The 16,185-nt window shown below is 35.9% G+C and overlaps 3 protein-coding genes across 6 annotated transcripts; all 3 read right to left on the reverse strand.

Moving 5' to 3' along the window:
• Positions 1 to 959: 959 nt before the first annotated feature.
• Positions 960 to 4,274, reverse strand: LOC107906857 (protein PHOX1). 3 transcript variants are annotated; one of them, XR_005913688.1, is made up of 3 exons: positions 2,001 to 4,274; positions 1,660 to 1,907; positions 960 to 1,348 (listed from the first exon to the last, which is right to left on the reverse strand). XR_005913688.1 is itself a non-coding variant. In XM_041093231.1 (3 exons), exons 1-2 carry the CDS (start codon positions 3,973 to 3,975, stop codon positions 1,759 to 1,761), a joined length of 2,124 nt encoding a protein of 707 aa, XP_040949165.1. In that variant the 5' UTR covers positions 3,976 to 4,274; the 3' UTR covers positions 960 to 1,348; positions 1,743 to 1,758. The 3 variants fall into 3 exon arrangements, 2 of the variants coding, with proteins under 2 accessions (XP_040949165.1, XP_040949164.1); XM_041093231.1 differs by having other exon boundaries at positions 1,743 to 1,907; XM_041093230.1 differs by having other exon boundaries at positions 960 to 1,907.
• A 129-nt stretch (positions 4,275 to 4,403) lies between these two features.
• Positions 4,404 to 7,701, reverse strand: LOC107906858 (uncharacterized). Of its 2 annotated transcripts, XM_016833986.2 has the most exons (10): positions 7,570 to 7,701; positions 7,336 to 7,482; positions 6,922 to 7,142; positions 6,398 to 6,579; positions 6,024 to 6,308; positions 5,874 to 5,932; positions 5,744 to 5,780; positions 5,569 to 5,640; positions 5,157 to 5,481; positions 4,404 to 5,036 (listed from the first exon to the last, which is right to left on the reverse strand). In XM_016833986.2, the coding sequence occupies exons 2-10, from the start codon at positions 7,475 to 7,477 to the stop codon at positions 4,671 to 4,673; spliced, it is 1,689 nt and encodes a 562-aa protein (XP_016689475.2). In that variant the 5' UTR covers positions 7,478 to 7,482; positions 7,570 to 7,701; the 3' UTR covers positions 4,404 to 4,670. The 2 variants fall into 2 exon arrangements, with proteins under 2 accessions (XP_016689475.2, XP_016689474.2); XM_016833985.2 differs by having other exon boundaries at positions 7,336 to 7,698.
• Positions 7,702 to 12,348: 4,647 nt separating this feature from the next.
• LOC107906859 (homeobox protein knotted-1-like 3) lies at positions 12,349 to 15,963 on the reverse strand. Its single transcript, XM_016833988.2, has 6 exons — positions 14,770 to 15,963; positions 13,596 to 13,716; positions 13,310 to 13,503; positions 13,109 to 13,240; positions 12,817 to 12,959; positions 12,349 to 12,717 (listed from the first exon to the last, which is right to left on the reverse strand). Exons 1-5 carry the CDS (start codon positions 15,457 to 15,459, stop codon positions 12,819 to 12,821), a joined length of 1,278 nt encoding a protein of 425 aa, XP_016689477.1. The 5' UTR covers positions 15,460 to 15,963; the 3' UTR covers positions 12,349 to 12,717; positions 12,817 to 12,818.
• Between the last annotated feature and the right edge of the window lie 222 nt (positions 15,964 to 16,185).

Here is a 16,185-nt window from a genome sequence, read left to right on the forward strand (position 1 = left end):
GAAGTATTACAGTTTTAATATATCTCTTAATACATTATAATTTTTCTGTCTTTTATAAAATAATTAAATTAGATTAAATTTCACTCTCATAAGGTTTATTTAAAAAAAAAATTCTATTTTGCGGATAAAATCATCATGGTATTTTAAAAAATTGTAGATAAAATCATTTTAATTTCTTGAATAATTATATCTTGAAAGGTCAACGCTCTCATCTATCATTTTGGGTTCTTTCTCTTTCTCTTGTTATTCATCAATTTTTTTTCTAATAAATAATTATTAAATTCAAATATTAGTTAATTTATATTTTGAAAATCATTGAGCATTGATTTTGAAAAAAAGAGTCGTAGTGAATTTAAATATTAATTGACTGAAAATTATGTTTGATGTAAGCAATTTAGAGCATTTGAGAGTCAAACTGAAAATAAATAAACAAAGAACCAAATTTATAGTGTACCCATTCATTTTAATATTTTGCAATTGAATTCCTCAATTAAGATTTATGGTATACCGAACCTAATTCTTTAAACATGATGGGTTAATGGACAAAATTAATAATTTATAAAATAATTCTTATATTTTAACCAAATAAAATATTTACAATCTATCTACGGTTACACGAATAGCTAGAGCAATTACCAAATCAAACATTCATAACAAGTAACGGTAATTGCGACAAGTTCATTTTCGAAAATAGAATGTTGGTATTATCATTTATTTCATTTTAAAATGAATCACCAAGCAAATTTATATTTCATTAAAAATAAATAAATTACATTATTTTATTTCAGCTCGTGTAGTTAAATTTATAGCTCCACTTTTTTCACCAATCAAGTTTTTTTTTTGATTTGTTCAATTTAAATTTAAAAAGGAAAAGGAAAAAGAACCACAACATTGATAAAGTGATTTACACAAATCAAATCCCAAATTTCCATGAATTGGGTTCTGAAATATAACATACATAAAACAAAACAAGTATAAGATTGACATTATAATTTGAATATCGGAAGGTTACAAGCTACAAACATGTAGAAATTTGGTATAAATGATGATCTATAATCCTATATGAATAACAAAAACAAACAAGATGATCTTACAAGTTACAACCAACAATTATTTATATGATCATTGATGAACCAATCAAATCATATACCACTTTGCAAATTACCATGTGAAAGAAAAATAAATTCCCCAAAAATTGACAAAATGAATGAATGAACTAGGCTTCATGCCCAATCACAAATTGCACCTTCCAACATCAAACTCACAGTTCACAAGCTTTTGTTCTTTGCTGCCATAGCAAACAACCAGCCACACACACAAAAAAAGTCCATGGACAAAAATATAAGACCTGCAATAACACAAAAGATCAAACACCATGGTCATCTTCAGTCCGATCAGCGATTGAAAGAAATCATATATCAAACAAGATAAATAGCCACATGACCCAAGGGGGAAAAATAGGCTGAATGATCGGCTAATATAGAACCAAAACATAATTTCAGTTTGTGTCTGATGAAAACTATTTTTCATACTGTGATTTTAAAACAGGGTTCGTATTTTATAGATAAGTATATCACATCAAAGAATATTAACAGTTATAAGGTAAATGGTCATCATGTAAATTGTTGATAAAAGAAGTCGAAGAGTAATAAGCTGCACCTATCTTAGTAGCACAAAAACACTGATCTTGGAAAATGAATTAAATAGAACCGAAGCACTTGTCTAGTGCCCTGAAAGAATACCGATTCAACAGAAAACTTAAAAATTCTCCAAGATAGAAAGAAGCTTTGGAGCCTGGCGACGGAACAATGGTTCTAGCCGGAATGATGGAACACCAGTCTGCCACCTTTTTACATCATACATTTCATTCCATGCCTGTACAATCTCATCAATTTTGAAACCTAAGCCTGCAATAAAATGGGGAATTCCTCTTAAGCAAATTTTCCTAAGAACAAAACAAGTGAAGTAAGAGAAGTTTACAGATGATTCTTTGTAGATACCTTCTGATGCAGTCTGGTTCGAACAGTGATTCTTAATCATAACGGCTAAATCTATTGGAGAAGCTCCAGCAAGTTCAAATTTCTCAACTGCAACCTCCAAACATTCCTCCCAAGTTGGCAACCCAATCTTGTATTCCACAACAGAACGCTCATAAAGTAAGGTGCCCCATAACAGGTATATCTGTGAACTCATGTTTGCAGCCTTCTCAGCAGCTTCCTCAGCAGAGACATCTTTAAACAGCCCATCTAACCCCATTTTCTGCAACTGAGTGTTATACTTATCAATTTTGGAGAGTCCATTTAGCCGTTGCTCCTCCATTTCCTCCCAAATCTGCATGCCCTTCTCCATGCTGTCCTCTGCCTTGTTATAAAGCTTCAAGACCTCCTCGGAAGGTCCACTTTCTAAATTAATCTTGCTAGCAACTGCATGGTACCAGTGGAGTTTTGCTTGCTCAAACTGCTGTTGCCCCAATGCAAGAAGACCTTCATGAAAATCTGGTTTAATTTTCAATGCTTCCTCGTACCTCTTTGCCGCCAGTACATATTCTTTCTGTGCCCACTCATACACAATCTTAACCTGGGCTAGCATAGATTCCCTTGAACCGTCATCTGTTAAGATGACATGTTTCCTTGCCCTGGACATGTGAACATTTCCCCAATTGAACAATGCCAGAGCTGCCATCTCTTGGAACTTATCTGCAGCGATTTCAAAAAGCTCCTGCGCATCTTCACTTGTCACAGTATCAGCCATTGCTTCCGAGTATAATCTCATCCCAAGTTCATGAAGATCCAAGTACGAATCAGAATCAAACCCGACATGGTTCTTGAAAAGTAGTGCAAACTGGACAATCCAATCCTCCATAGATTTTCCTTTTATAGCTTCACCATTCTCAACAACATCACTCAATTTCTCTTCACCCTTCACCATGTCCTCTTTACATACTCCTTCATAAGCTGGTTCCTGGTCTGGACTAACTTCAACAATAAAGAACCTTAGTGATCCTCCTGATAGACCACCGACTGATTCAGCTAACCTAAGATCATCTGTTGAAGTCATCGTAACCAAATCACCCTCTGGATCCATGTATTTCACAAGAATACCCTGCAGGCCAGGAAACCTATCTCGAATAATATCCCTCACCAAATTAACAGTACAATTCACAGGTAATTGAGCCCACCTAATATCATCCCCGAACACCAACTTCACCGTCTTTGTAATCGCTTTTTCTTCCTCAACAGTCTTCACAACAATCTCTTTGTCCTTGACCTCCTTGACAACACTAACCTTATCCTCCGCCTTCTTCTCTTCTGTAACGTTATCATCAGTCTTTTCATCTTTCTCAACAAACTTTCCTTTGTTTTTCTTCTTCTTCAACTTCTCTTGCACCACTTTTCGCAACCGTGAAGCCCCGGAGGGATCATTATCAAAGAAACCAGGTTCATTTTCATTAACAGTAACACCCTTCCAATCCATAGCCTTTTTCACGCTGTCTAAAACCTCCAAAGCAGACGAATTATTGGGTTCAATGGTTAAAACATTATAAACGTCCCTATAAGCTAAATCCAATCTATTCAAAGCTTCATAACACCTAGCTCTTCTCAACAAAGCTTTGGTGTATTTAGGAGAAACCTCTAAAGCCAAATTACATTCATTAATAGCGCGAGGGTACTCGCCGAGACCCAATTGCATATAACAAGCAGCCATGTTGCTGCGCAAATGAGCGACATCGATATGGGCTTTAGGGAGGAGGTTAAGGGCTTTTTCGTACTTTAACATCGCGCCTTCATGGTCGCGTTTCTGAAAGAGTCGGTTACCTTCTTCTTTAAGCTCCTGGGACATGTTGATGAAGATTGCCGTGTCCTCATCGAAAGCTTTGGACGTCCGATCAGCGGCGGCGCCTTTGTTCTGCTTGTTGGCTTCCATGACTTTCTTGCCTGTTTCTTGAAACTTCTTCTTCCCGGTTGGCTTCCCCATTTTCTTGGATTGAGGGAAATCCCAAAACAAGAAGAATAACAAAGAAAAACAATCTGATAATAATAATAATTTTTAGGAACTTGTAATATAAAGGAGGAATATTCTTTCTTATAATATGCCGATCATGGGTGTTTTATTAACGGCAGCAGAAATGAAATTTGAAAGGAAAGAAATTTGTTATTAATGTTCATTTTAATCTTTGTCTGATTAGGGTTAGGCTGTCAGGACGAAAGGTCAACGTGTTTTTGCCAGGCCAAGATAAGCTCCTATAGTCAACCAACTTTGAATATTTTATTTTTTGTTCGAACAAACTTCTTGTATACAGGCTTTACTTTTATGATATGAAGCCCGATTTTCTTAATAAATCCAAGCCCATATTATTATTAATCAATGTGAAACCAAACATCATGGGCTCATGGCAAAGCAAATTCCCCTCCAAAACAATTTCTTGTATCTCATTATGCAAGTCTTCTAACATTACAACATACGATACAAATCCCACACATTAAATCTAACTGCCATTGCCAGGCTCATTTACTGTACCAGTAATACAAGGCCACTAGTAGCCGCAATAACTTGAATGAATACCACTTTTGAACCTGGATTCTTTGATGAATGGCGAGGATTGGTTACAACATAGAGCCAATACAGCATTCCCGTCCCAGCAAAGTGAAGAAAAAAACTTCCATCAACACTCAAGAGTCTTTGTCTGTTTCAGCACCCTCATTTATCTGCTTTGTGTAAAGGCGATGGCGTCTCTCTCGCCCATATATTACCCAGAAGATTAAAGAAAGCATAACTGATGTTGATACCATTACCAGCCCTATATACACCCATCTACTATATCGCCGTAATCCAGGGCAGTGTTCTACATAAACGCCTGTAAAAGTTTCCCTCACGAATGTGCAGTCTTGTAGCTGAACGAGGAAAGGAGCATAATTGTACAAAGCAGAGCCCACATTCACTGCTGCTGTCATCTGGTCATACAATGCCGGCGTTATTCGTCCGGTTGTAGTGCATATTCCAGTTGGAGAAACCTGGCAGACGTAGTTCCTCCATACCTGTAGTAAATGATAACGTCTTTAAAATAAATCAATGTTTTTCTTTAAAAGTAAAAGATAACATCCAAGACTGTTTGCATGTTAATAAAGCATTGATGTTGCAGGGTCTAATGAATTTACCTCAGTTGCATTATCTGCATTTAATTCACCAGCAGTGCAAGTTCGCTCAGTAAGGTCAGCAGAAAATGGATTGCAGAGTACCGGCACCAATGGACCAGATTGATTGAAGTACATGGTTGGAAAGTTTGGTGAAAAATTAATATTCGAAACATTGGTTATGACCGTGTTAATCACTTCGACCAGCTGAGAAGTAACTTCCCTGCTTTTCAACAATGTTTCTTGGGTTGTAGCATTGTCAACGCAAGGCAGTATATCGTCTAAAGCTGTATGAGCAGTGGGGTTTTGCATCCAATCGTGCATTGCAACACAAGTATCTGCTGCCACACTAGCACCTCAAACAAAATATCAGTCAAGTTTTAAAATCCTAAGCAGTAAGTCGTAGAAATATAGGTTGAGCCATGTAAGAACTTACTTATGGAGGACAAGGAATGTACCACAAAGAATGAAAGTTCCAGTGACAAGCAACCAGCCTAATATCACCAGGCTGAAACAGATAAAAGTTTAAAACCCTTTTGTTAAGAAACATCCACGTTTGAATCCAAATAGCTGCGGAGAACCAAATATCATTTCCCACACCATTAACTTACATGTAAACAAGAAGCTGCATCCCGAAAATTGAAAATACTGAAACAAAAAGTAGAGTTGCATAAATAAATCGACTAACAAACCGTAAACTTTGGAAAAAAGAAGAAAAAATTCCAAACCATTGGGACTTACACAATCCAAGAAATGTCAATACAAGCATGATAGCAGCTATTACAATAAGAGCCACTCTCCTATAAGAACATTGAAATGCAGCTTTAATGAACAAAGTTTTACTTGGCGTACACTAATATATATATAGGTGAATATCAGAATCTCACTTACACAGAATCTAGGAGGTCTCGAATATCATCCGAATTATCCACTGTCTTGTCAGCTAGAGTGCTTGCAGAAGAATTAATTTTCGTTCCTATCTCATCGATATCAGTTTGGACATTAGAAGGTAGAAAAACTTTATCGACTCCGACCTGTTTAGCTGTCGCTAGAGAGTCAGACACATCCTTTAGTTTCCTGACGGTCATATCTGCTTGATTTACGACATATTGTAATGTTTTTGTAGTGCTACTATGAAACCTATCCTGACCAACATATAGGACAATGCAGCCAAGTCTGAAACAAAAAACAAACATTAGCACGTAGAACAAGCATGACTTTAATATTCAACATGAAAACGACAAGAGAGAAGAAGATGCATTTACATTGCAGCAATTGTGAACAACGCGAGGAATACGAGAGAGGTAGCATAAGCAATTTGGTAATATCCATACGGCTGCCTTTTACAGCAGAAATAAAAGATACAAACAAGCAATAAGCAAAGCCCAAAGCCAACAAACCAGATAGCAGCAATTGCAAATAGGGGAACTGCTGTATAAGCCACAGACTGCACTTGCACAATAATGGAAATGATTAGTCAGGAATGAGGTCATAAATCTTAAACTAATAGGTAGTCGAATACTGCCATGCTTTATTTTAGAATAGAAGGAAATGGTTAGTTCCGATTCATGTTATCTAAAGATTCGTTGAAAGAAACTTGTCCTTTCTTCCCCTAGTTACATTAGAAAGCAAATATTTGTCACGTATCTAAATAACTGAAACTAATAAATACGTCAGATGCACCAGATATCTGTCTATCTTAGGAAGGTTTTACGTTAAAGAATTTATTAGTTGAAAATGTTTGGTAGCATTAATTACTGGTCTAAATCTTGGGTTTGGATAAACTTACAGCCCAGTAATGTCGCTCCCTAATATCCCATCCTCCTGTGTATCTCTTGAACCCATTAAGAGGATCTTTTCTGTAAGTCTTTTCAGCAGCCAAAGCAAGGGATGAAGTAGTGACCTCCAATGGCGGCAGAGGTTGACCGATCGGCACCTCTACCACAGACCTCCTTGTGATCCCCCATGAAAGTTCCACCCCACTCTTTGCCTCACTTCCATTTACTTTCCCTGAAAATGAATGTTAAAATAAGTAATAAAATTACAGTCACAGTCATTTTTTTTTTTCAGCCCCATTGCTTAAAAGCGTTATGCGTTTACTGTTTCTGGTAAACTTTTCTTGTAGTATTTTCTTTTCGAAACCAGAAAAGAATGAACGAGAAAAAGACGGGGTAGCTGACAGAGAACTGAACAAGTGAAGTACCTGAAGTGAGCTGTTGTGCGAGGGGTGTGGGAGAGAGAGAAACAGAAACTCCATGGGAGAATGTTAAGAAGGTTGAGAGGAAGAGGAATGTGATCATCACAGGAGTAAATGATAGTAAACTCCAAGATAAATTCATCACCATTGTTGCTTGGGGGAAAAAAAAGAGAAATTAACAGCAGAAAGAGACAGAAAAATGACAGAAAATTAAAGAGAGGGAAGGATTAAGGAGTGTACAGTAGTACTAGTAGTAGTAGTAAATAGTTAAGCTTTGTTGGGGAAGAGCAAGGAAAGATAAAATGCATTGGATACTTCACAAATGACAATGGCAGACATTTTTACAGATTAAACACTTTGTACTGTCATCCTTCATTGTATTTGAAAAAGGCAATTGAGACAGAAATACCCTTGCGGGTTCGTAAATCCTAATGTAGATTTAGTTTTGTTTTTCAGGTATTACATTTAGTACTGCTTATTAACCTTACATACAGAACTATTCGTTTAATAACTTGTTTTTATAGTTAAAGAGAATTTAGATTTTAGAAATGATATTTAAGAAATTAAAAATAATACCAAAAAAATTAAGAAATTAAGGCTCCTATATTTAGATCAGAAATAATATTTAAGTAACTTAATAATGATAACTCCAAAGTATAGTGTTCTCAATCAAACATAAGGGGGATTGATTGCTTTGCAATGAATGTGAAAAACTGGTAAAAAAGTGGGCAAAAAGTCAAGGAAAGAAGAAAATGGAATGGACCCAATAAACGCGTAATAAGAGAGCTCGCTGCCCAAGGAAAAGGGATTAGCCTTTGAGTTTGTCCGTGGCGAGTGGCCACCCTAATAAGCATATCATATTTTAATTTTTATGGAGTCCAACTATTGGAAGGACACCACAATTTCCGCTTACTTCCTCTTTTTATGCTTGTTCGTGTTCCCCCCTCTCTTTTTTTTGTAACCTAATCTTTAAAATTAAATTTACGAAATGTCATGTCAATTAGTAATGGTTGTAATTAAATTTGACGAATTGCCTGTCTAATTGCTGATTAGAATATAAATCAGATATCCCCCAACAAAGAGGGAAAAAAAACAGTTTGTTTCAGGGAGTGTATTGTGTTGGGCTGTATAAGGCCCAAACATGTAACTGCAGTTCCGCTTATGCGGGCTTCATATAGCTGTTTAGATTGTTGGGCCCATTCTTTTACAGTAAGTACCTAACCACTGACGGATTGAAGGCAACACGGTAGTGACACCAAAATACCAAAAGGCCAAATCCATTCGCCTTTCACTTTAATCAGATCGCGGATGGGTCCATGCATTGCAGCCTTAACTCAACCCACGGATTGGCCACGTTAATATCTTCACTCCATTGACAAAGCCATTTCTCCTACACTCTATTTCTAGTTTCTACACTTGTCTCCGCCTACTTAAGCAGCAATACGGAGTCGACGCTTGATAAGGACAATCCAAGGCAAATATTTAATGCACATATGACTTCCTAAAGTTGACCAATTAAAAGTGTATCATCATGAATTCATGTCAGACACATTGGAGTTGGTAATGGGATACTTTGTAAGAAGCTGAGTCTACTTTAAAGTTTAATGTTGTAAACCATCTCAAAACATGTAGATTGTGGACTATTATTGAGCAAAACCTAATCGCTTCTTGCAAATTTCAGTTATAGTTTCAGCAAATTGTCAAGCTTCATTGTTAAATAAAACTATAGAATAAATTTCTAATTAAAGTGGTGTAAAAAATTTAATCAATATTAATTTAATTAAAAAATTATTAAAAATTAATTTTTATAAAATCTATAGAAATTCATACATAATAAAATTTAAATTCAGAATACTCTACCAAAGCAATTCATTTTGTTCTTAAATTAACTTTTAATAAATATACTATTTACATATATTTTTTTATCCACATTATGAGTGTACTATAGCATAACAATGTATATATGTCATAGGCCATGGATCTAAGCCCATTACGATTGTGTACTGAACTTCCATAGGAGTCAATTGATTAAATGAGACTCATTTGATTCACTTAAAGTTACGATTTATTAGATTAAAATTTTAGCCACGTGAGAAGCACTTAAAAATAATTTACTTATCTTAATTACTTAATCAACCCTGAAACTCTCACACGATTGTTGGTTTTAATTAACACAAAAGCAATAAGGCCACGCACATCCCACGGTTTTTTCGTCACTCACCAGCCAACTAAAGTCGAGTCCTTATCCCCTCCTACATATACCCCTAACTCTCCATCTATTTCAGTATCCTAAAAACCAAATTATCAAAAAAAAAAAAAGAACTTTGTTTTCCTCGATCGAAAACCAGAATTTACAACGATAGCTACAAATTTTCCTTTTCATTGCCAAGAAAGAGGATTAAGGAGAAGATGAAATCCTCGATCTCCTGCTTTGGTTGGACGCCATACATTGAAATCTCTGTCGCCATGGGCCAAATAGAGGAGGAGGTGAAGAAGTCAAGGACGCCGAGAACGCCTCACTTGAAGGAAAAGTGCAAAAGCTTCATCTCTAGGATTGGGAAAGGAGGGCGTAAGCAATACAACTCCTCGGATTTCAGTTACGACCCCCTGAGCTACGCGCTGAATTTCGAGGATGAGACACACCTAGCCGACGAGCTTCAGAATAACATTATCAACTTTACGTCCCGGCTTCCTCCCACACCTGATAGAGCTCCAGTCATTAAGCCCTTCCAACCGAAGCCGGTATCCATAAGGAGAGAACTCTTTGCGCACTGTTGATCAGGAAAAAAACGGATGTAACGTCGAGTTATAGTAACCACCCAATCGATAATGCACATAAATATAAAATTAAAATTGTGAAGGTATCTAAGGATTGTCAAATCATGCAATGCACATTTTCTCCCGTGGTTTTGTATTAAAAAATGTATATTTCAATTTAGACGTTTACTTTTTATTTAATATATAAAAAGTTGTGGGAAATTCACATAGCTTTTATAGATTATGTGAATTTCACCAAGGAAAAAATTATATAAAGTCAACACAGATGATGGTTCAACTTGCATCCACATAATCTTAAATCTCTCAATTTATTTATCCACCCATTTTTATTTTCTATAAAGTAGTTTAATTATTTAATAAAAAATAAAACTATTAAAAGATATAAATACATTTGTAATATATAATTTGTTGTTTTTAAAATTTCTGATTTTTAAGTTATTTTTTAATGAAGTTGATGTCCGATTGACTCATGATATCAATTTAAACTTAAATATAATATAGATTAAAAAGTATAGAATTATTGAAAGACATGAACATCCATATAATATTTTTTTTATTTTTAGAATGTTATTTTTTATTAATTTAATGTTGACTTATAACATCAACTTAAGAAATAACTTAAATATGATATAGATACAGTTAAGTTTAAATTTTGGTATTTTCGTTTTGCATTAAATAATTAAAAAAAATATTGTAATCGTTACTCGAATAAACCAAAAATCAATCAAGATAAACTAAATCGTTGAATTGAAACAATTTAGGGAGAATTAGTTTGCATGACCTTGGGTTCTCTTGACTTCAATGTTCGCCGACCTCCACTCGATGGAGATGGTTTTCCTTTGTTGTTTGGTGTGCTCTCCCCTCTCCTCTCTCAATCTGGGTGGCAGCTAAGGTGTTTGAGGGTCTCTTTAGACCGACGGTGAGATTAAAAATAGCAGTTACATTGAGATAACTTATTGTAGTAGTGAAATTAAACACAATAACGGTGAGATCACGAACATTTGTGAAATATATGTTTGGATTCAATTACGAGAATGAGAGTAAAATGAAAGTAAAAAATAATCATAAAGGACATTAAATTGAGTATATAAATATCATAAAAGTAAAAAAAAATATTAAAACCATATCCATATCAAATAATTAAATATAAAATAAAATAATTTTAAAATTTAAAGAATAGTTAAAATACTAAAATTATATACTAATGTTAGAAAATTTTTAAATTTCTATATTAAAGTAATATTTTTTTCATATATATTATAGTTTTTTTAAATAGACTTATTATAGGTTTTGATCATATTTATTCTTTTTCACACGATGCCTAAAAATATTCATAGCTTTTAAAACCATAAATAAAAAGATAAAACACTTTAGCACACTTGAATCGGTATAGCAATACCAGTTGAGCTAAAACATAGTTATATTAATGTTTACTTAAAAGAGAATTACATATACCTTTTCAAATAATTAATAAAATATAGAATTAAAAAGTAGAATGATGTTGGGAAAAAAAAGAGATAAAAAGAAGTAAATTAGGCTGAAAATAAGCTCAAAGATCTAGTAAAAAGAACTCTAGCAAACTATGAACCATAATTGCGTTTGTATCCCTTGAGTGACGAGTTCCTTCAAGGATCGGGTTAGGGTCCATTAAGACCCATTGCATTTCCAAATATATAAACTTGTTAGTTGTTCCTTGTATATGCGTTGTGACAGTTTCTTTAAAGTGAAAATTTCGGAGGAAATTCAATTAAATTAAAATTAAGTTTGTATTCTTAATATGAACATTTGTAGGAAATGAAAAATTACGAAATGAGAACAGTTAAAAGTCTGGTCCTGCTATGTATCTATTATAGATAAGACTAGGTAGCTTTTGCGTTATCACCACTGATTCTACTTTTGTGAAGTTTGTCTAATATATGTTGTTGCTCTTGTGGACTTGGAAAAGGAATAGGGAGCAGGAGGCAGTCAGTCATTTTCTTGGAAAATTATAGGACCAAATGCCCATGTGATGGGACCGACCGTACTGCAACCATTTAATTGAAGGACTTTTGAATTGTATGTAACAAATATTTACCACAAAAATGCCCTTGCCTCAAAAACAAAACCATAATATACATATATTGCTTCAATTCGTATTGTTGCCAAGACATCTCTAAATGGCAGTACTTAACGAAGGTCACATTTCATTATGGCTCATAAATAGATAAAAGTACGAAGGAGAAGAAGGGATTTAGGCAAATATTATTTGCAAATTTTACTATGTATTAGAAGCCTAAAAAGCTAAAATGATCATAATATGACCGTGAGTTTATTACACAGTAGACTGGCAATATCTTACCATCCTTATTCACAGATATGAAGAGACAAAATAATAATAATAATAATAATAATAATAATGTACCAATCTGAAAATGGAATTAATCCTATAAAAAAGTAACGGTAACTTAGTTTCTAAACTTTCTAACAGTGTAGCAAGGCCTGCATATATCACCAAACTGGCGTGCCTCGAACTACGCCATACCTTCAAGATGGCACGATTAAATTACAATCTCGTACTCTGTGTTGCCCTTTTTCTCATATTGAAGCCAAAAATCTGTTCCACTTTAAAGCCTATATGGTTGCAAATTCAACGATGTTGTGGTTTAACCATTTACATAAACCTCTGCTGCATTACTTATTTGCAAGGACGACAAGGCATGCGTTATTTACCTTTACTTCTTCCGTTTGTTCTTCAAGACAGTTGAAGTTGATGGACTGCTATGCCAGTTCCTCTTCCTCTGATTTATGAACCAATTGTTTATTTGTTTTAATTGTAAACCTGTTTCCTGTACCAACTTTGCCTTATCTTCCTCCTGAAAATTTGTTACGTAGATATTTAGTAGTTGGAACAGAAATCAAAGCTTTGATACTATTTTGTGCTTTGGAGGTCGGGAGTTGCATATGCTGAGATTCAAATCTCAGACCACTCGCTGCCACCTCTCGGGTTCGGAGTGATACTTACAGTGGGGTATGGCCACTTGGAATGTGACTGCCACCAAGCTTTTAAAACCGAAGTTGTGTCACCAGGAAGTTTTCCTGCCCTTCTCTTGCGCAAAATTTCCTCCCTTATGTCAACAATCTTCTCCTTGTAACCCTGTTAAAGATTCCACAAGTTTGTAAGTAACCTTTAAATCTCAATACGGAAATCTCTACAATTGAGTACCTGTTTGAGTTCATGTTTGAGTTCTTGCCTCACACGCTCCATCAAAGACCTTTCACTCTCTGTTGGAACCAGAGGCCCAAATCCCAATGAATCTGGACCCTCCATACTTCCATCAAACAAATTGGCATCACTGTCTATTTGCTCTTCATCATCATCCGACATTGTTGCACCTGTTCCTTCCCCTAGAGAAACTCCTGTTCATACGTCCAAACAGGATATCAAAAATCTTTTCCAAGTCTAAGCCAAATTAATGTACAGCGTAATGCAAATTAATATAGACAACTACCTGTTAAGCTCTGTAAAGATTGCTCAATTTCCCAGCAAGCCATAACCGCTTCCATTGCATGGACCCGAACATGTTGTTGCAGTTGCTCTTTAAATGAACATAGCAACAGAACATAATGTGTCTACATAATCCAGGGGAAAAAAGGGTCACTTCTTTTTTAGCTAGTTGCTTAAGTTATTTGTAATTTCATGTGTGCTATGGCAAAATTCCATAATTTGCAAAACATGTGAGAATGATATAGCAAGATTCAAGATAATTAAGCCTAGAAATATATTTCTTCGAAAAGGGTTTAGAAAGGTCGCAATTCATTATCCATTTATAACTACAAAATAATGAAGACAAAGAAAGATGCGTGGAGAAATAGCACAAGTTTTTCACATTCCTGAGAATGGGGGTTGGGACTTCCCATTCTTGGTTTTGGAAATGTCCCATCCCATTCATCAAATCAAAAAGAAATAAACGACCTATTCATTTATATCATCCTCATATTTTCTCGATTTAAGTCTCATGGCAGCCAACTATTTGTAATCAAAGCTGTCCCACTCAGTTTCTTGATCACAAGTTATTTCGTAACAACCACGATTTTATTTTCCTTTGAAACACGAACAAATTTCCTCTCTAGCTTCCAAAAAGAAACCCCTAATCTATATATGCCTGCAATTGAATTGCAAACTTCGTATTCCAACTTTTTGAATGCACTTGTTAATCAACTTATCTTTATTAAACCAAAATAAGAATAAGAGGTGATAAAAAGTTGTGGAAATGCACTTGTTAATCAGATATTATCATGCTAAAACTGTGATTTTCTAGCTAAGAACCACCGTTGTTATGTCAAAATTTTCTTTTCACAAAGGAGAAAAAATGGACAGTATATATATATCTTTATTCAATCTGAATAATGGTTGCATGAACATGGTCATGGCAAAAGGAAGGTTTCTGAAAGATTTGGTTCGGAAAATTCAGACAGCCTTAAATAGCAACGATTGTGGAGATGTCAGAGAAGCAGTTAATCTTCTAATTTCTCCACCCAAGTGCCAAGGATAATTTTAGGGGGGGGGGGGGATATCAAAACTGGCAGTGGAAACAATAACAGTATAACAGTTCAAATTTTAAAGAAAAAGTAGGAAAAGTAGTATAATAATTTGCAGGTACGAGTAATAGTAGAGGAGCATACCATGAACTGATCGAGCTCTTTGTCATCACCAACCAAGCCTTGGGCCCCACCACCCAGAGCCGAGTACTTAGCCTCCACATGCAGTGACTGAGCCAGCTGAGCGTCGATCCGCGGTAGCTGATCCACAGGCGTGGCGATCCTCAGGCACGCCACGTGTGCAGACAATAGTTGCTCGTATAACGGGTGGGCTAGTACCTCCGCCTTGTACCTTGCATTCTGCCAATTCACAGCCCCATCACCTCCTCCTCCGCTTTCCACTGCTACACCTTCGCTCTTGTTGTTGTTATTCATTGACTCGCTGTTGCTGCTCTTCAATTCTCCCGATTCCACGGCGACCATGGTTTCCCTACCAACTCCTCCTCCTGCTGCTGCCACCGCTGCCACGTCGTCGACGACGCCACTGTGATTACGTTGAAGAAGCGAAGAGGATGAAGGGGAGAGCCATTGGTTGGGAGCTTGGGAAGCCGAGGTTGACTCGGAAGCGGTTGTAGCAGTATGGAGGTTAAGGAAGTTAGGGTCTGAGAAGTGAGCATGGGGTTGCGTTGGTTGAGACTCCTGCTGGGAACGGAGGAGAGCTGTGTTTAACCAATTGGGAGCTGTGGTTCCCGGTAGTTGGTTCGTTTGTTGTTGTTGGACGGTGAAGTGATGAAGAGGAAGGTCTTGAGAAAGATGGTTGGGGTGAAACGCCATGTAGCCCTCTTTACCTTCTTTCTTTTTTCTTTCTATAAAACGTATTCGAAAGAGAGATACGATGAAGAAGCTGATGAAGACGACGATGATTATGAACTCATGGCCTGATTAATTGAAAGAAAGAGAAAGAAAGGGTGGAAAATAATAGTCTCTTTTAAGAGTCTCGAGTTGTGGAGTTCAAGAAATATTTTTGGCATTCCTACTTCCTAGAGTGGGTGTTGGAGAGCAAAGAAAGGTGATGGATTTAAGGATATATATTATAAAGGCTTAAGAGATATGAGGGAGTTTATAAGTGTTAGTTGCTATAAGAAACGTGGTAAAGATCATAAGACTTCACATAAAGCGATAGAGAGAGAAACTCATAGAAGAGGAGACAGAAAGCTGTTTCTGAAAGAAGTGGTTTTCAGGTGAAGCTATTGGCTTTTTTTTTATGAAAATGGTGGAGGAGGTTTATTATGAGAGCGAGGGAGCCGGTAGGGGAGGGGACCATTTTCATTTTCAGTTTATTTATTTTGTTCGAATAAACCATTTCATTGTAATAAAAAAACTACAGCGAAATAACACAGGTGTCCCATACAAAAATCACTAATCCAACCACACCAAGGTGAGAAAACCAGTTGAGGACTTCAGTCCCATACAGGACAAAGATCTGAAGGGTTAACCCTATCACTTCATGATGCAAAATATAGATATCTATTGCTTGAATCATGTCTCCCCATCGACAAG

This window comes from Gossypium hirsutum, chromosome D05 (assembly GCF_007990345.1).
Source record: "Gossypium hirsutum isolate 1008001.06 chromosome D05, Gossypium_hirsutum_v2.1, whole genome shotgun sequence".
In the NCBI taxonomy this organism is placed as follows: Eukaryota; Viridiplantae; Streptophyta; class Magnoliopsida; order Malvales; family Malvaceae; genus Gossypium; species Gossypium hirsutum.